The 19,772-nt window shown below is 45.4% G+C and overlaps 1 protein-coding gene across 23 annotated transcripts in view; it reads right to left on the reverse strand.

The window, feature by feature from the left end:
• Positions 1-19,772, reverse strand: part of pleca (plectin a) — an 80,275-nt gene that overhangs the window by 28,021 nt on the left and 32,482 nt on the right. For 5 of the 23 annotated variants that reach the window (XM_040188221.2, XM_040188219.2, XM_078080816.1 and 2 more), the window contains 3 exons: positions 2,887-2,948; positions 1,534-1,548; positions 396-485 (listed from right to left, as the gene is read on the reverse strand). In XM_040188221.2, the coding sequence (XP_040044155.2) occupies positions 396-485; positions 1,534-1,548; positions 2,887-2,948 (167 nt within the window). Of the gene's footprint in view, positions 1-395; positions 486-1,533; positions 1,549-2,886; positions 2,949-4,719; positions 5,126-8,450; positions 9,035-11,609; positions 11,957-13,804; positions 14,085-14,946; positions 15,086-19,772 lie in introns of those variants that run through there. The other 18 variants (XM_040188222.2, XM_040188220.2, XM_078080817.1 and 15 more) reach the window with 11 other exon arrangements.

A 19,772-nucleotide genomic window follows, 5' to 3' on the forward strand; every position in this document is an offset into this window, starting at 1 on the left:
ATAAACCGGGGGTCAAACAAGTCAGTGCAGAAAGGTTACAAAATGGAAGCAAAGAATGAAAATTAGTGTCTTTGGGTACCAGAAGGTGTGCTCTGCCATAAGTAAAAAATAAAAAAAGAGTGCGCATAACCTCAGCATGTTCTGAAATGTCCAAAAAACTCCACAGATGTCAACACATGCGAGCGTGGAGATAAGAAACCCAGCTCAATAACACTAACTCAAAAACATAGAAAGCGGTTCATGTTACAGCTGACTGGACAGCAGAACGAATACACAGCAAAATAAGTCAGTAACGCAAAGACAGGTTTGGACAGGACGGGGGAGGGGGGGGGGGGGGGGGTAAGGCAGAAGCAGATGTCCTGGCAGCTAAAGGGTTAAAGGTCACCAAAGCTCACCAGTGTCTCTCCAGAGAGCACCTCCAGCAGGGAGATGAGGTTGTGTCCATCTCTGAGGTCCTCGTACAGGTCAGTGATGTGTCTCTGCGTCTGAGGAGAGAAGACGGGAGGGAAACGTTGGTGGTGGAATATTCTAGTCTCAGATACTCTCAGCAGCAGTGGTGAGCCACAGCGTTCACACACGATTCAAACAATATGACCAGTCAACACAAATAGTGGAAAGGGATTCGACGAGTCAGACACCTGTGATTTGATCCATAAATGTCACATAAAAATTAAGAAAGCAACTTAAAGGGAATGTTCAGAGTTTTTGAAGTGGGATTGTCTGAGGTTTTCATTATATGTATATATTTATATATACATAGTGGGGTTGCATGACGAACTCATTCACAGTAACGGGGCGTGTTCACCCCCCCGTTACTGTGAATGAGTTCGTCATGCAACCCCACTTCAGAAGGATTCCTTTATAGGAAACGACGATGCACAACAACAACTGTCCGCTTTCTGCAGTGGCAACTGCATCCACTTTTGGAGGCTTTAAAAGGAATTTTTGCATAATATTTTCACAGTACTCTTGCATAGAAAAGCTGCAGACTGAGGATCGTGAGGTTGATAGAGTTGAACCCTAAAGTTCAGTTTCAAATGGTTTTGGGGTAAATATGTTTTTTCAAAACCTGGAACTAATTCCTGGGGTTTGTTTGGAACCTCTTTGTTCACTTGATGGCTAATTTCCCATCATCCTCTTGGGTGCGGTGGTGCTTTCTCCCTCTAATCAGAGCAATATGGTTGATCATTAAAATATTACCTCATAACCGAAAGATAACAGGACTCGTACCAGTATAAACGTAAGTATTGATGGCAGTTTATTGATACACTTTATGCGCTGCCCTTCTTACCACATACACTTTGTTTATAACGTATTTCTTTAAGTTGCCACTTTAAGGACCAGTTGCACTGCAGAAAAGGCTCTAATAGAAGCAAGAAAACAGAGCAGGGTTAAAATGAAGCTGAGAAAAAGGTCTGGGGTTAGACGCTAAAGAGCTCAGGTAACGTACGGGAGTGAGAGGGGGGGCGTTGACACAGACATGCAGGCAGAAATGAATGTCCACTCAGCACTCTGCTCACTGACAGCACCTACCTCTGCCCGCCAGTGCTGATGGGAAAGGATGGGAGGACAGGATGAAGGGTGGGAAGAAGAAACAGCCGGATGAGAGAAGGTATAAAAACAGCAGACGGACGGAGGACAGACAGGCAGACGCGGGTTATGTTTGACACACAAGGACAGGTTTGACCGGTTCCATCCAAAACTTTCTATTACGTTCTTTTTCTATTTTCTTTCAGTGTTATGAATGTTAATCTGTTTTGTGTCTGCTTGGATGTAGGATGCGTGCAGGTTAAATAAAACACAGAGCTACGTCCGGTTTCCCTTCTCTGTGTTCTGAAGAGAAGAGATCTGAGATTGGAAACAGCTGTTGGACCTAAATGCAGCTTCCCGGGCCTTGTTGTTTAGGCCAAAAATGCCTCGTGGGCGGCCAGACCGCCGACTCGCTCCGTCGAATACAGAGAGAAGAGCCGACATTCCTCCCGGTTTAACACACCTCAGTTCCTCCACCCGAACGTGTCTGTTTAACTAGCCTGCCTGAATAAAATATGGATTGGAATTTGACTGATTCAAGTTTTGATGTTTCAGTGGATTCACTTCTTGATATTTTAGCCTATCGCAGGAAATCAAATTGGCGGAGCCATCTTTTAATTGCAGTAAAGTATGTTTTCTGTCAACTGTACTAATTCATTGGTATGTAAAATGATAGATATTTAAGCCCCAGCCCTTTATGCCGCACCTTTCTACATCGATCAGGGGCTCAGCCGTTACACAGGGCAAGGGCTTCCTTTTTTTGAGGGTCATGGACCAGAACCCTTGCCTTGCATTATCATGGCTGCAGAGATATTAGGCAACCCCCCCCCTCACCCCACCCAACCCTGCCCTCCCCCCTCCTCACCCAGAGCTCAGCTGAGGAATTCCTGTTCCCCTGCAGAGCCCTGGGTCCGTGATGCTGCGGGTCCTACTGTGATGACTCACTCCCTCACATGCATGCAGTTAACACAAAGGACAGGGACCATTTGCATAATGTTTTTCCTTTCACGGAGAGTTGGGGTTAAGCTTTGCTTGTTATGAAATACAATCTCTTTGCTTTGTGCCGTTTCCAGTTTATCGGTTGTTGCTTCAGGGATCTTTAGACTTTAGACTCGGTTAGATCAGAAGTCCATCACCTCCTCAGCAAACACGTGGGTGTTCTTTGAGTGATTGTAAGCAGCTGGCATATGAAAGTAACTTTAAACTAATCATTGCAACCATTTAAGGACAGCGGAAGTCCTTTTGTTTACCAGAATGAAGCCATTCAGTTACGAGGTGAAGTGATCAGTTTCTTTACATTCTTCTCAACAAATGTGCATTTGCATAACAGACGGTATCGCTGGAGACGGGCGTTACCTTCATCAGGTGCTTGTTGACCCATTTGGTGAAGGTCTTTTTCTGAACTCGGTCCCGTTCATCTGTGGAAAGACATGAATGTTATCAGATGTTATAATTGATGTGAGCATGTATGATAATGACTTACAGGGACATCAAGCTTCAGGTAAAAGATCCATCACTATTTGTATGGGATGTTTAATGATATGGAGTGCATTCAAAAGTGAACGTCTAGATCTATCAGGTGCATTTGGATAGTGGACGTAGAGCGATTAGCTATCGAGGGCCAATTTGTTTTGGTTCACATTTTGCGTTGATTCCCAAACTAATGACCAGTCCAGAGCGAGCGGAGCTTGAATGTTCCACATTATCACAAGCTGCGTATAATAGCTGCAATCAGCCTGAGGCAGTTGCCCAAAGGGTTACATTTTAAAATCATTCGACTACAGCACCGTCAAAGGTTTAGACATACTTTCTGATTGAAGAAAATCTGTCCAAACTTTTGACTGCCAATGTAAATCCAGGAGAAGTACAGACCTGGGTCAGGGAAATAGAGCTAAAATATGACCAAGTTCAAAAAAAGAAAATTGCTTTATAATGTGAAATCACAGAGGGGTCCTGACCAGCACGTTAGGAACCAATGCTGTAAAAGATGGTTGGCAGTAAACCTAATGAGCTTAAACATCCAGAACCACAGGTATGGTCCCACATATGTGAAGAGCTTCCAGGGAGGGAATTCATGACATAATAAAAACACTGTGAACAAGTTGCTTCCGGTGACACAGAAGGCGATTCTCAGTTCTACCTCTTTTTATGCCATCAGAAGAAGAGAGCGATGATTCCAGGTGAGGCGGCGACATCCCTCCTATTAGTACTTCTACAGGAACACGTTTCAACCCGCAGCACTGGTGCTGTTTGGGTTCTGACTTTGCACTGTGATGACCACAAACAGGGCTCACGCATACCAGCAGCAACATCTCGTGCAATGTTTTCCCTCATCCTAACCAGCTACCACAGGAGTTCAAACACAGAGGCCGGTATGACACAACAAAACCAGCTGAAGGAACAGTGAGAGCATTGTGTTTCACGTTATCTTGTCGGTGTCACCGCTTGATTAGATTATCTGGACGGATTGATGTGGTCGGACAAAGCGGGAACGGAGAAAGCAGAGGAAGAGACGCGGTGCCAACGCCCATGTCAGGGTGGCACGATGTCGCTGACTCAGAGACGCCGCGGCGGTTGCAGAGGCTGACCACGGGAGGGAAATAAACCTCAAAGAAGTTCTGTGAAAAAACAATCTGCTGACCTGTCAGCAGTTATTCCGGCTACTGAGGACATGAATGACTTCTAAGAGTAAAGTAACCAATGTGGATGCAATGTGGAGCGTCACACGCAGACAAAGCCATCTCTTTATTACAGGTCTCTAAGTTTCTGGCAAAAAAATGAACATTTTGGATTAATGCATCCAATAACTGAATTGGAAGACAATGCTGAGACTTCTACGTCTCCAACTACAACAAATAAATAAATACAATCTTCTGTCATTCTAAATAGGCAGCCGGTTGTCTGAGCTGCATCAAATTTGACGGGTAAGTTGATATTTCATCTCAAACCGGTCAACTAATAAAAAGAGGCAGCGGCGTGACACATGACGGGGCGTTGCCACCGCAGGGTAGACCAACATAGATTCCACCTTTCGTAGATTCAAATACATTTACACCAGCTCTTCATTAAACACCAAAGAATTTCCCCCTGGTTTGATGGATTCAACCAGAAAACAAAATGAAACAAGATGAAACTCTAGGCTTCCCCGGGATCAATGTAAAGACACAATGTAAAGATGGCAGGCTCTACCTTTCCTGTGATCCATGGCTTTGAGCATCCCCTGATAGGGTGACTCCTCTATGAAGACCCCGTCGCTGCCCACACTGTCAGAGGAAGAGTTTCTGAATCTCCTCTCCATCGCCATGCCGGCCTTATCTCAGAGAGCCACAACAAATCAGCAGGCTGAGAGACGCTGAGACGCCTGCTTTCAGAGACTTCTCCTTCTAGCCTGAGACACTGCTTCCCAGTGTACAATCCTGTAGTTAAGTGGGAGTGTTCAGACCACTGATTCAGTTCTTACTGCCTTTTTCCCCCCTTCCTGTGCATGTCTCTGACATTCTATGCTGCAATTTGTTTTTCTTCTTTTCTTTGCCAGCAGTCGTTGCAAAATGCATGGCCGCAGGCTACGATGTCAGCAGCTATTCAACAAACAGCGATGGTGGGGAGGGGAGGGGAGGGGAGCTCCTCCCTCCCTGGTCCACGCCCTGTCACGTAATGCACACCCCGACCCCACCCAGCAAACCACACTTACCAGAGACCCCCACTGAGCACTCAGCCTAGACAGGCCCCTGCACTGACTATAGCAGATTATACACGAGATCTTCTTCTGTCTCCAAGTTTACTTCACTCTGGATTTGACAGGCAGCTAAAATACGTTTAATACGAACAACATTTTCAATTATTAATTTCCTTGCAAACTTGGTATTTTAAAGGATTAGCCGATAACGGTGATTCTAACTATCAAAGCTCTTGGTGCAACAAACAACTTAACAAAACCATATATTTTCCAGCCACAGAGCCCAATTTCAAGATCTAAAGAAAGAAAATCTGGACCAAACTATAACTTTTCCCTCTTGGAAGGGTTTTTTCCGTTTTTTGGGGAGTTTTTCCTGTGCCGATGTGTGGGTTTCGGGACAGAGGATGTCGTATGTGTACAGACTGTAAAGCCCTCTGATGCAAATTTGTAATTTGCGATTTTGGGCTCTACAAAATAAAATGAATTAAACTATGACAAATTTCAAAACAATATTAAAGCACAAATGTGCTTCAAAATTAGTCATTGTGTACAATAATGTGACAAGATCCAGGCTTTTTTCAAGGAAAAACCATGCTGTTCCTAAAAATTCCTTAAGAATGTGTCCATGAGACTCCTTTGTCCAAAAGAAGAGGGGGGGGGGGTGTGTCTCCAAGTCCCGAATTTGGACCACGCTGTACGGAAACGATGCACTGGAGCGTGTAGATCCCAACCTAGCTCCACAAGCTCAGGCTGTCAGTCCCCGCCGTGTGGGCGGAGGCTGGAAGCCCGGAGCTGCCACGCAACCACGGCCTCAATGAAGAGCCTGTTCCCCGATTCGGACGGGAGGGGAACAGGGGACCGCAGCGATGGAAACAAGCGTCCCCGGCCATTTCTCGACACGGCGCTTGAGCAGGAGCGCTCTTCCACCAGCAGGACTCCACTACGGGGAAAACTGGCACCGAGGCGGTTGTTTTCGTAAGTGAAGAATAGAAGCCTTTATGGATCCCTAATGAGAACAACATGCAAGACTAACTTTGAAATTCTCCTATGATGAATTTCCAACCCTGAATAGTTTGCTTCTGTCGAGCAACTGCTTCACATTAAATAAAATTTAAAAAGTCTTCTACTGTAGAAACGGATCGCAGACACAAAGCAGCTATTGTGGCTTTGTGTGGACTGATCCCTGAGTGTTGTGCACGAGTGGGAGAAGAAAAAAAGAGGCTTGTTACATTGACATCTCTTTCATGCAATAAAATGTCCTTTCTGCACAACAGCCTGTGGACAAAACAAGTTATGCATTAGGGCTCTCAAAGCTAGCACCTCCCTCGCTGTCCCACAGCACCTAAATAGCTGCGCCCCCTCTCACCCCAAGGGAGCATCAATATTCCGTGCAGACATGGGAGGAATGAAGAGGGATTTTTGGGAGATACCTCCACGGGGATGTGGCTTGTCAGGACTTGTGTGTGTGGAAGCTGCAGCCCTCAACTCCACAATATAGGCTGTGGACGATTATTATTTTGTTGTGCAGAAAGGGTCACAGATTATTTAGTGGTTGTAAAGTCGTATTGTGCATGCTCTTAATCCATGCAGGAATCAGCCAATAGAAGTCTTGATTGGATTTATTGACTTAAATCTCAATTTTGAAGAGAAAGTGCTCTGTTAATACAGCACTTTATATATGATACAATGGTGTGGCTTCAATAAAGAGTGGTCCTCCTATCAGTGAGGTGCTGATAGGACAGTGCAGTGCTGTAAAATCGCCCTACTCTCCCCGGTACTGATAACGTGCAGTGATAAAAACAAGAGCACCGACAGCTGGTTCATAATAACAGTTCTGGCGTGAGAGCCACACAAGTCAATGCATTCCTGCAGGCGCGCCCGCCCTCCTCTCAAACCGGGGGAGCCGCCTTGCTGCGATAGCACCCCCCCCCCCCCCCCCCCCTCCCAAAAGAAGCCCTGTGCATGTGACAGCATGCGATGTCAGTCGCAGCAAAGACAGGAATGTTAACGTATCATCTGGCGAGCAGGTCTTGATGGACTTAGGGGTGATGGGGTGATGGTATGACAGGTGGATAGTTCCCAAGGCATCATGGGGCAGATCTATCCTGGAGTTGGCAATGAAGTGGGCCTGAACTCTCACCAGAATAAGAGAGCGTTATTAAAACTGTAAAGAAGGAATTCATTTTCAAAGCAAACTCAGTTGTGTGTGTGTGTGGGTGGTATAAGGAAAAGGTAGCTGCTGGATTTATGATCTTCAGATGGGACAATTAAAAGAGAAGATGAGGTTGATGGTTGTTTGTCTCCCTCTTGTGTTGGAAAAGCTACACTACAGAACAAGAGACAACGATTTATCGTCCAACCAGCAGCTGACATTCCTCTCCGGACCAAGACTCCCAACTACTGTTGAGAAAGTGGAAGGTCTCTCTGGGCCCTGCGGTGTTGACTTACGCTCACACACAGTCACTTTCAAATGTGGGAAGGCTGATTTACGAGAGTGGTTGCCATGACAATGCAGCAAACACCCATAGACACAGTCCACCCACCAGGGGGCAGTTCACAGAGGGGCGCTTTTGGCCCAAAACCTCTGGAGAGAAAGAACATTTTTCAGCAGCAGTTAAACGTCACTAAAGCACAAACATCTGGTAAACTAGAGATTATCTTTGGTTCACGTTCAAGCGGTACGAGTAGGAGGTAAAACAAACAACTTCCATTAGCTTGAGTGAATGTTTACGCTGCCATTGATAGTTTGTCATACTCATGTGTAACAGACACCATCGATCACCATCCAGTTCACATTACATAAAAGCCGGTACTAACAATTATCTTCAAAATATTTTTGAAAATAATACTATAATTAATATAATTATAATTTTCTATTATTACTTTATTGTTAAGCCACCAATTTTTTTGTTTTATTATAATTATCTGAAAATAGTTACATTTGAGAAGAGAATTGTTGCATAATATTCTTTAACATATATTTTGTGATTTTCAAAAGTATTCTTTCTTGTAATAAACCAAACAATAATGTGCACACCACCTTCCCTGATAGTGCTGTAATACTAAAGCTACTGGTCAACTTTTATAAAAGTCCATGAAACAATTAATGAACGACAACAAAAACGCTTTTGACCCTCGATGCGCGTGGGCAGAGGGTTGACTTCATCACCATCAGCACCCGCCCCGCCCCGACGCCCCTCCCAAACCGACCCCCCCTCCTGTGACAGCGGCCGGCCGAACGTACCTGCGCAGCACATCCGACTGTACAGATGAGAGCCCACTTCCCCGCAGCGCATCTCGTGGATGTAATTGGTTCGTTCGTAGATCATCGCGCCGCCGCACCAAGCCGGCATCGTGTCCTCCACCTCGGCCATCCCGCCGCGCGTGTGTGCGCGTTTCTTCGGGCTGCGCGTAAAAATGCGCGCTGGACTCTCCCGGAAAAAAACAAAGAGTGCGCCCCCACTGATTCGCGTGTTTGTCGTGAGTGGAAACAGCCCTGAAAAACTTCTCTATCCGAGCCACATGGAGAAAGGAAAAAAAACAACACACGCACGCACGCACGCGCAGTGTCAGATTTCAGTCCGTCACAGGCCCGCCCACTTTAGTTCTGTTCAGAGAGATTCCGGGAGAAGCCGCTCCATCCTGCGCTCTTCAAACCAGTCTGGGAGGGACACCACCCGAAATAAATAAGAGCTGACTTTACCGACGGGGACGATCACGCTGCGCTTATTTTAGCGCGGCTGCTGTGTCCACTTCTGTCCACGTGAATTAAAGCGACTAGATTCGTGGCACGACTCCTTGGATAGACACGCATCTATTGTCTCACGGAGGGACGCGTAACAAAGGGCACAGGGCAGGTTTACGGTTGGCAGCTGGTTGATCATTCATCACCCCGCCCAACACATGTACGACAGCTGTAGGTCATGAGCTTTACTTTCTCTTCTTTCCAAAGAAATACTCCACATTCACCAGCTCATTACACCTCGGCTGCTGTTAAAGTTAATGCAGCACACACACCCCGCCGTGACGGCACAGTGGATCCACTTTGTGTCTACTAGGGACTGTAATTAAAATAATAATAAGGCCGTTAAAGGGACTGTTGGTTACAAAAGCATGACTTATATAGCAGGAGTGAAGATGCACCTGCGGGATTTTATCTCAGACAGCGATATTCAAAGTATGAACGATAACTGGAAGCCTACATGGCAGCTTCTTCCAACAGTCCTGTTGAAACGCAGCAAACCACAGCGTGCGTTTACAAATAACTTGCTTCAATAAAATCATTCACACAAGTATGCAAATGAAAGTGTTGCATTAAAGCAATTTATTAAAAACAATTGTATTTTTTTTTTTACTTTATAAAAAACTTCAGAATGTGTTTGAAGCAACAGGCCCGTGACCACTGGTGAGGTTCTACCACCAACGCGTTTCCCGTCTCTTGGCAACTATTGTACGGTGAAAAAGACGTGCACTGTGCCCTGCGCTTACAGTGCTTCAGTATCGGCACTTTCCAGTGAGAGCACAGGGGGCCGTCCTCCCTCCCCGGAGCTGTTATTACCGTGGCAGTAAAAGGAGACAGGGGACGGGGCGAGTGAGTCACGGCTGCACACCGGCGGCCAGCACTCAGAGCCCAGTCGTGGCATCGTGCAGAAGAGGAGGTCAAGATCAACAGAAGCCCCCTCGCACAACTCCTAGTGTTTTTTTCTCTCTTTATTATCTATGAAATAACTCTTCTTCTAAAAATAAAAGGTCCCGAGGATGAGCGCGGGGCCACGTGAAGGAGCACCAGAGACCTCCCCCTCCCCCAGTTTGTTATGACCGTATCCAGGATACACAGTGCACCGTCCCCAGTGTCGGGTTCACTACCACTAGCCGGTCGCCATGTGTGGTGGTGTGTGAGCTTTTTTTAAACCCTGGCCGCGGGTGTAATCCCCTTTACCTAGTTCCACCGGTCACACTGTGTGAAAGGCACCTTGTGGCTCATGCAGAGGTTCACACTCACATCAAGCGTGTGAACGCTGCAGATGTGGGCCAGATATCGATCGAGACACTTCCCTCCTCCGACCAAAATACGCCATTAAAGCAGAGAGGGAACATGATTGTTGGTCACACACGGGGTGCAGACCTGTTTTTCTGCACTGCGGCAGCTGAAAATGAAAATCATCTGGATATTGACCGAAGGTAGAGATAGAACACAATGTTTGCCCGGCATTTACCAGTCAAACTGCTCCTCCATGAAACCTTTGTACTGGAGCTGTGCAGTTTGCATTCTCCCTGCAGTGGGGAGGGAGGGGAGGGTCACCTTCTACGTGCACTTTACTTGTTGTCTTCTATGATTTAGGACAATGTTTTCTGTCTCTGACTACTTGTCTGTGTTGCGAGACGTGTCCTCTGCAAACTTTTTTCAAAGGATTGTGTGTTTTTATTGTCCGACCCTGACCCACCGAGAGCGATAAGGATAAAGTTCACTGCCTGGCTTCATTTCAGGGCGGCGTGCATAGTGAGGGAAACCGTATTGGCAGCTGGGTTGTTAAAGGGCCGCCTCCGTGCAGGTGCAGCAGTTTACATGTGACTTGGGGCTACTTTAACGCCTTTGCGATCCAGAAGGTGCCTGTTTGTCTGACTGGTTTCTCACTGTCAGAGGTTGGAAAACATGTCTGCCCTTCATGAACACCTGTACTGTCAGTCAAACATCCTTTAATTTGCCTGAAGGCCTGTGGCCTCTCAGGGTGTGTTTGACACCCTCACGGCGCCAAGCTGTGTCAACAGCTAAAAAGAAAGAAAAAAAAGGCCTGGTGAGGTGTGTCTGGTGACAATAGAAGCTGCAGGTAACCTTCAGGCTACTCAGTGGCTCTAATAGAATGTAATTCTTCGTTTCCTGGCAGCACATGTGAAGAGGATATACTTAGCCTTTTACACTGAAACCAGTCCAAGGAAAGGCTGGCTGAACCAGTTTAAGTAAGCACATTTAAGAAATGCGCTACTCAAACGCTTACGATCTCATCAAACCTCCTTAAAGAAGCCACATCTCCACAATACAAACAGCTCGGAGGAAATAAAAGAGCAAAAAAAATAAATAAGGGACACTTAAAAAAAAGCTCATATCAAAGCTCAACGGGGCCAAAACCGCCCGCGTCGCTCCAGCTCCAAAGTCAGCCCGTTACCAGCATTTACAGGGTTAACAGCAACATCTCCCTACCACAGGAAACCCAGACGTGTGAGGGGGGGGGGAAACAGAGGGGGTGGGAGGTGAGCGAGTGAGAGAGAGAAGGGTGTGCGTCACGAAAAAGACACACAGAACAGGAGAGAGCGGAGACGACGGATGAGAACAGCCGGCGACAAACTGCTCTGAACAGAAAAGGCTGTGGACGGGCGGCTCTCCGCGCTGCCCGGCTGCTCTTACCTTGCTTCTTCCGTACCCTCCGCTGCCAGGCAAAGATCAAGGTAACTACGTGGCCCGCGACCACCAGGGCCGGGAACCAGTTTCCAGGGGGGCTGACCGGCATCGGGCCTGGTGCAAAGTGGAGAGACGCCGGGCTCTGACGGGAGGGCTGTGCAGCGTGGGGACTGGAGGGGAGGGGAGCAGGGGGTTGGGGGCGGCGGGGGGGGTGTAGTGGGGGTGGAAGGTGAAGGGGGAGTGGAGAGGTGTGCGCCTAGGGGTGTGGTGCCATCCTGGACTTTAAAAACAAGCGGCGCAGCCAAGTTGTCCGTGACTTTCACAGGAGAGAGGGCGAGAGAGAAGCAAAGAGCTCTCCCGCCTCCCTCCCTCCCTCCCTCGCCTCCGTCGCCTGTGACTCAGCCCGTCCGCACAAGTCTCCCTCCCTCCCTCCCCCTTTTCCCCTGTACTATATAATAACACTTCCTCTCTCACTACTAAACACTCTTTTATTCATTGTTACCCAGCTCTAAATCTGCCAGCATTAAGAAAGTAGTTTTGTGCTCCTCTGTGGCTCAAATGACTCGGCTGGTTCTTACAATGTACGGAACTGGCTCGCTGCAGTTTATCTGCAGGAGTTAATTATATATGAGGGTGTATTGTGGAACACACACACACACACACTCACACACTCACACACTCACTCCCGTCAGCATTGATGAGAAAATGAGAGAGATCCACGTCGACTGTGTGTCAAAGTTTCCGACTCACTCCACAGGATCTTACTTTACCCACCGAAGCCCCTTCGGTTAGTTTCCATCCTGGTTTACAACTCACAGATCATCTCGAGCCAAACCCCTGCCTCCTCCTGCCAAATGTTTATACTACAGCCACGCTAGTTTTTCCCCTCCACATAACCCGCTCGCTATAAATTTATTGTGGTTATGCAGCTTTACTGCTTCTCGTGAGACGTTCCTGTGATTGCTTCCGTATGTTGGAGCAGAACAGCCTGTGCTTATAAGCTTCCCAGAAGCCTTTTTAACGGTGTACTGCTTTACCACCAAATATCCCTCAAATTTAACTCTTGCAATCCGACATGTTTTTTTATATTTCGGAAAGATGAACACCCTTGATTAGAAACTTCAACCCTGTTGAGCTAAAACAAAAACGTCACACCAGGAAATCCCTTTCATCTGGTTCTCATCAATACACCGTTTGTATTATCGAGGTGCTCCCTCAGTGCGTGGAGCTTGTAAGCCCTTGACATTTGAAGGATCCCCTGTTCCCGTCTGATAAGACTATTGTAATCTACAAAAATACACCGGCACGCAGCACCTGCTCGCCTCACCGGCAAAACGGCATCTCTGCCAGACGCTCTGTTGTCAGAACATCATGCAGGGAACATTACTCTGCAAGCGGTGTGGAGGAGAAACCCGACACCCAGACCGGTGTCACGAGCGCACAGTGCAAAGCAACGCCATAAAACCAGCAGAAATAGACGGTGGAGTCTCGAGCCCGAGCCCACTTTAGCCTGAGCCCGCGTGACTTAATGTACAAAGGAGAATTCAGTCCTTTAAAAGACCAAAAAGAACACATGGACATTTTAGGACAAAGTGAATACATTAAAAGTTAAGCTCAAATCAGAGAGGTTCAGAAGCGGATGTGTGCTCCATACAAACAAGAAAGGGTGATTTTAACCTCACATGTTCCCAATTTGCAAGGGCCCACCTAAGCCTCGGAGACTTAGAGGTTGGCATCTCAAATTGGCGATAATTCACAGTGAAGACTGGGCAAAGGAAATAAAAACAAAGAGAGAGATGTCTGGAATGAATTCAATCCAGCACTCCTTCATGGGAGGAGTCGGCCCCCTCCCACTCCCCTCACATGGTATGCGTTTGCTCAATGGTTCCCATACTGTGACACATGCCCCACATACCCACACGCAGGCAAAAAAGCCCAACTTCACATCAGTCTGTTGAGTAAAAAGTCCTCTTGATTTCAGTTAAAACACCTCTAGTCACAAATGACAGACTCACTAGGTAGGTGAGCAATGACAGGAATGTCGCTAATCTGCTATCTGCTAAAGAGGAACTGATGCTGGGAGTGGCCCGGTCCTCGGACGGCATGCATAATGCAAGAAATTCAACATCCCACTGCAGCATCCCCAAAAGCACCAATACAGAGTTCAAAATGAAAGCTTCCTGTGAAAAAAGCAGACCTACCGTCCGGTGGTCCGGGACAGAAACAGCAGCACAGGTCCATCTTTGCTGAGCTCCTTCGCAACATTTAGAGAAAACACTGAACTGCCAAGGAGTCAAATCTGACCTCCCGACATTGTGTGCTGATGAAAACCAGGGGGGCGTGCTGAAAAAGCAGGGAAAAAAAGAAAAAAGGAAGAAAAAAAAAAAAAGAAGAAGAGAGAAGCGGAGGCTCGGCTGGGACGTGAAAGCTAGACAGCGTTGCGAGCCTCGACTTAATACGGCAGGCTTCCTCTGTGGAAACAACGTCTCATGCGTGGTGGTTTCTGACGAGCGCATCTGGATGAAATCCATGCGCAGCGCTGCAGAAACTCCCAGGGTCACAATTTCTGAGAGGATCGAGACAAAGAGCGGAAAACATGATTTCTGCCAGCGAGCTCCCATAACAAAGGCTTCTCTGTGGAAGCCATAAAAGTAGTGGAGGATAGTTGAAATATGCCACATCCACAGGATATGGATCATAGTGTACCAATTAGAAAAGGCTCACGTTATCTCGCATACTAGCTGCATAAACACAAACACACAGTTGAATAAATGTATAAGCACAGTTTAACACTAACTAGGAATAAGTATTATTCCTTATCAACGAAACCATTCATCGAAGAAACCATTAGTTGCAGGGTTTCAACACTACATGTTATCTGTGCATTACTTCTAAGCCCACCCAGGCTTGGCACCTCACTGTGATGCCTCGTCTTCACCAGCGAAGATCTAAGGCAAAAGGAGGAGATGTGGAGCAGCCTGTCTGGAGCCCTGCTGCCGCCCACACCCCCTGGTATTCAACACCAGGGAACATGACCCCAGACACTGCCGGGCAGCCCGGGTGGTGTCGGCTTCAGCCTGAAGTTACAGTAACAACCGTTATCTCCTTCGCTCTTATGCTCCCAATAAAAACATCTTAGATCAGAAAAGCAGACGCAGAAAACACGCATGATGTGTCGCCACTTGAGGACACACACACACACACACACACACCGTTATCTGCTCCTCTGGCAGCTAGACACACATCTGTACCTGCTGTCCTCTTTGGTCCCCTACACGGACCGAGCACAGCCGTAAAAGTACTTCTGTGCTGACACCTCTTGGTAAGTAGACAGAACTGTTACCTTGGCCGCGTTGAATCAAAGCCTCCATGAAGTCTCTGGCGTGATTCATGTCCATCGCAGCTCGAGCGGGATCTCGTTTGATTTCCTTATGTCCCGTCATGAATGCAGCATGCAGTACTGTGAGACGGCGGGTTGGGGACTCTCTGCGTGTGCTGGGCTAAATGTTGGGAGTTTATGTTCATTGCAGGCTGGGCTAACACACTGAAGGGCAGATGAAAGGTGGCAACCGCCACATGTTCTCAGCTGGACTGCTTCGCCCCTTCTTGCGGAGGCACGGGAAGGAAAAAGCCGAGTGTGGCTTAACTGGGCTCACATTTCTCCCTTTTGCTCTGCTTAGTCACAAGCATCAGCCCCGACTACGGAAAGTCTGCAGGCAGGCTGCATGTTGAGGTGCAGTGGGAGGTTCCGTCTGGGGCGAATGCAGAGGCGCTGATCATCATCATGCTCACATCTTGTACAAGTGTTGGAAAACGCGGCTTGCTCTGCAAGATGACGAGAGCATGACTGGGCAATCTGTGCGCAGAATTAATGTGCAGTGCAGCAGCAAGACAGTATTTGAAGCACCACTGAGTTTCCAGCAGATGGCAGAAGGAACCATCATCGGTCAACAGTGTGCAAAAATGACTATGTCAACGATACATCTACATGCATGTACATCATGTGACAAGTGAACCATAACAAACCTTTAATATGGAGGCACTCTGCACAAGACATGCAAAAAGAAAGTAAACAATTGTAAAAACATATCTGCAAAATACCCACAAAAATATACAATAATGACAATAATTTCCCTCGAAATCGTGTCTACAGAGCTGTAGAGCCAAAGATAATGAGGATACTCTGGATGTGTGAATTTATATGTCAAAACAATAAATAAATAGGGGGGACGGTGTATGGTATGTATGGAACAAAGCATCAGTGTTTGGAAAGTTATTCAGAATATGTTACGGTCGATTATTTTTCCGATTAATCGATGAATCTGAAAAATCTTAAAACACACACACACAAACATATTTGTCAACAATAACCGATATGGGACAAAGAACAAAATATATAAATGATAACAGATTGAAAAATAAATGGTCTTGCTAACTGCTTTACCGCTGTTGTTAGCGAGCTAACGCTAGCTTGTGCAGCTGGATGACCAGAGCCTCCTGGCTCAACGTGGTGCTCCCGTGCCATGTTACTTGACTTTGCATATTTTGCCATTGACACACTTGTTTAGTTTATTTAGTGTGAAATGCTTGCACACCTTGGACGACTTAAGTTGAACTAGGGTGACCAGACGTTCAGATTTTATAAAAAAATCACTCGCTGAACTATGCATAACTACAAACTGCAGTTTTGCACAATGCATTGCTGCAAAGATCTGAACCAATACAGACGGTGAGCATGGAGACGTACACCCACGTCACGTCACGGCCACGCGGACCATAGACTTATTGCACTAAGTCTTATTGCCATATTGCACTCTACATTTATTAGGGTGCAAAACATTAAACTGAGGGTGAAATACGTTCGCATCTTGTACAACCGGACCGGTCACTTCTTCTGCTACATATTGGTTACAAGTGTGATTCTCCACCAAAACTCATCTTGACAATGCAAAGTTGCATACTGACCGGCCGCTTGTTCGCATCATCCAATCATAATTTATCCTGATACAAAAAATGAGGATTAAGAACAGTAATATAACTACTGTGATCAAAACTCTCTTGATACGCAAATGGCATTTGTTTTCAAACTATTGCCTGCATAGATGCCCCCTTTTCAACAGAAAATAAATCAACAATTGTGTAAACATCTACACAAGACTACACATAACTGGTCATGCAAGCAAACCACAAGTTGGCCCAATACTTTACGCATCTGGTAAAAAGCCACAAAAAAAAGACTAGTTGGCAGTCTGGTTGTTATTTAGCTCTATGAAAAATGACATGGTCATTACGTTTATTGCTGGAGGATTCAATTATCCCTTTCTCAACCTTCCTAACACAAGCAGAGGCAATAGCAACGCCCAGCTAGTAAAGAAGGAGAAACAGATGAAGAGTTGGGTTTGTGTCCCGTGTGCCTCGTGGATGTTATACTGCAAAAACTAATTCTACCACATTCTCAATCTCACAGATGAACAAGCACTCAGCTAAGACGGCTGCTCACACATAGAAATAGCCCAGATCACTTTTATGAAAATATGAATTTAAACGTAAAGGAAGTAAATAATGTTGTTTTCGCTTCAATATATTTGAGAAACAAATGTTATTATCCTAATCCTAATGTAGTTTCTGTTGTTGATATTTTTATTGTGTACAATTTTATTTACTTGTAAGAGTTTGTGTAGACTGAACTTTCGTGTCAATTATAATTATTATTCTTTTTTTGGCCTTAAATAAGTCACAATAACTCTCATCCAATCAAGCCTGTTGCTATGTGTTACATAACAATGTAAACTGAAGGCTCTGCTTTGCTCTTGATAGCCTTATTTCCATTTAGTAATGTTAGAGACAATAAACCCGTTGTCTAGTGAAAAAAATTGTAATAGATACGCATAAGTCACAGAACGTACTGAGAAAGCTAGTATACAACTTATGCTCTGTTTGAAAAAACAGGTCGAGTGTATTTAGAGAAGAAAGATAAAGATACATCTGATAAGCGACGGAGATGACAAAGCCCGTTATCACCAAGGCTGAGGGGAAAACCACCAACACAAACATTAACAGCACAGCACACAGCTGCAGCCGAGCTACAACTTCTAACAGCAAGATCTGAAGTTGAGTGACCATTTCTTTTTTGCAATTTCTTTTGCAGCTGGTTGGGAACATTGTCCGCGAGAAACGTAAAACGTTGTGTTGTTTTTTTGTTGTTTTTGAACGGCTTACCGATCATATTTATGAAGGCAAATCAATGTCAAAATCCATGCACGTGCAAAACAAATTCTCAAGCAAAAGTCTTGAAAGAAAAGGTTTTCTTTTTGACAGTGAGGGGGTCCAGGCACCAGGGTATTCTAATCAGTCACAAACCTCGTCTTTGTATTGGCTGGATTTCATCTCTGTTGAGTTACGAATGAACCATTTCCTCACAAAAAAAAAAGAATGAAGGGGTTGGGAAATCAAAATTATGATAAAGTGGAAATTATGAGATAAGATATAGTCATAGACATTCATAGTTTGTTGAAGTTGCCAAAATATTCACAAATTCAGACTTTTTCGCTCGAGAAGGACTTGTAACTTGTTTGATTTGTGCGCATGAACCGGATTTGCGCTCTCGGAATTTTACATTGATTGGGTTTCATACCACGTTCATTTTAATACCAGGTTTATTTGAAACAGTATGCCAACCTTTTACAGCAGTGAGAATAAGATCTACGTATGTCCACAATAAAGTACACCATCACCTCGATAAAAAGAGCGATTGGGCAACTTATTATGGATAAAAGTAATTACTGCAAATGAAAAGCTGAGCAATAAAAAAGTAATTCAAAAATACAATTTAAAGATGTATGGAATAAAGCACATGTTGTGTTTCTTTGCAGGGAGGATATTACTAGCTATTGTAAACCGGCCAGATTGTTAAACTTCAAGAATGTCTTGGGGACATAAAAACTTGGATGAGCAGCAACATGGATTAAGTCAAATCCATTAAAAAAGGAAATGTTTAATTTATATAAGTTTGTTTGCATGCATGTCGGCATATGACAAAACAAAATGTAGTTTTGTCTTGTAATGAATATCAGAATATATGACAAGGTAAATACATTTAAATTACCCCCAAATTTCTGTTTTTTTCACATTAATTCACGTGGAAAGTTTTCAACTTTCAATATCCGGAATTTTGCAACCCTAGTATTAACATTTGGCAACAATATAGACAACAATATAGTGTTGTCATGCAACACACTATGAAAAGGTATATTCCTTTCCAAAGGTTGTCCATGATCTGTGGTCTCCTTACTTTTCCATCAGCGGTCATAGCTCACAACCAGCCAACTCTTCTAACCTTAGTGGAAAAGCCATTGAGCCATTTCTTCCCCTTACGTCTCTGTAAGAGGGAGCACCACTGGAAAGGAACATGAACCCCGGGTTGACCTATAAATATAAAAAGGAGGCTAGGACATTTTTTGCAGACTTTAAACAAGGTGATATAACTGTGCCCTCCTGACAGCTGCACATCTTGTAATAAATATCAGAATAAAGCACCTGTCTCAGTGCCCTCCATCGGGAGCCCCCAGACAGTGCATGGCACCAAGTACGGGGGATGGGTGTTGGGATAACGGAGAACCTTATTCTGAAAATACTTCTGCAGTCTGTTGGCACCGTTTACTTTCGAGTCGCCATTTTAAGTATTCAACCATTTTACAATCGGCTTAAGGGAAATCACCTTTGACCTGTTTGTTAGTCAGCCAGAAGGAATGTGAAACGGATTCACTCTTCTCTACTGGGAGCAGGGTTTCAGGCGATGAGCTTAGTGAGGACTCCAGCAGGTCTTTCTCAAACACCATTAGTCAATAATTACAACAGTTTAATATGTGCAAAGGCCATATACAATTTTGTACAAATTAAGCTTAAGCTGAACATTCCTGGTCACACTGTTTGCGGATTGGGGCCAGGCTTGTTTACAACTAGCCAACCGGGTGTTGACACCGTTTCCATAAACCATCATCATCAACATCGGTGCTGTCAAACGTTAAAATCTGTTCTCCTCTTTGCTGCTGTCCTGCCGTTGTCACTTCAGCGTGGACCAGAAGCAACCCTCCGCCCCTCCAGACACTCCAATAGGCAGCAAAATCCTGCATATAGGATTTCAGCATTCTCCACCACCACCACCAGTGT

This window comes from Gasterosteus aculeatus, chromosome 10 (assembly GCF_964276395.1).
Source record: "Gasterosteus aculeatus chromosome 10, fGasAcu3.hap1.1, whole genome shotgun sequence".
In the NCBI taxonomy this organism is placed as follows: Eukaryota; Metazoa; Chordata; class Actinopteri; order Perciformes; family Gasterosteidae; genus Gasterosteus; species Gasterosteus aculeatus.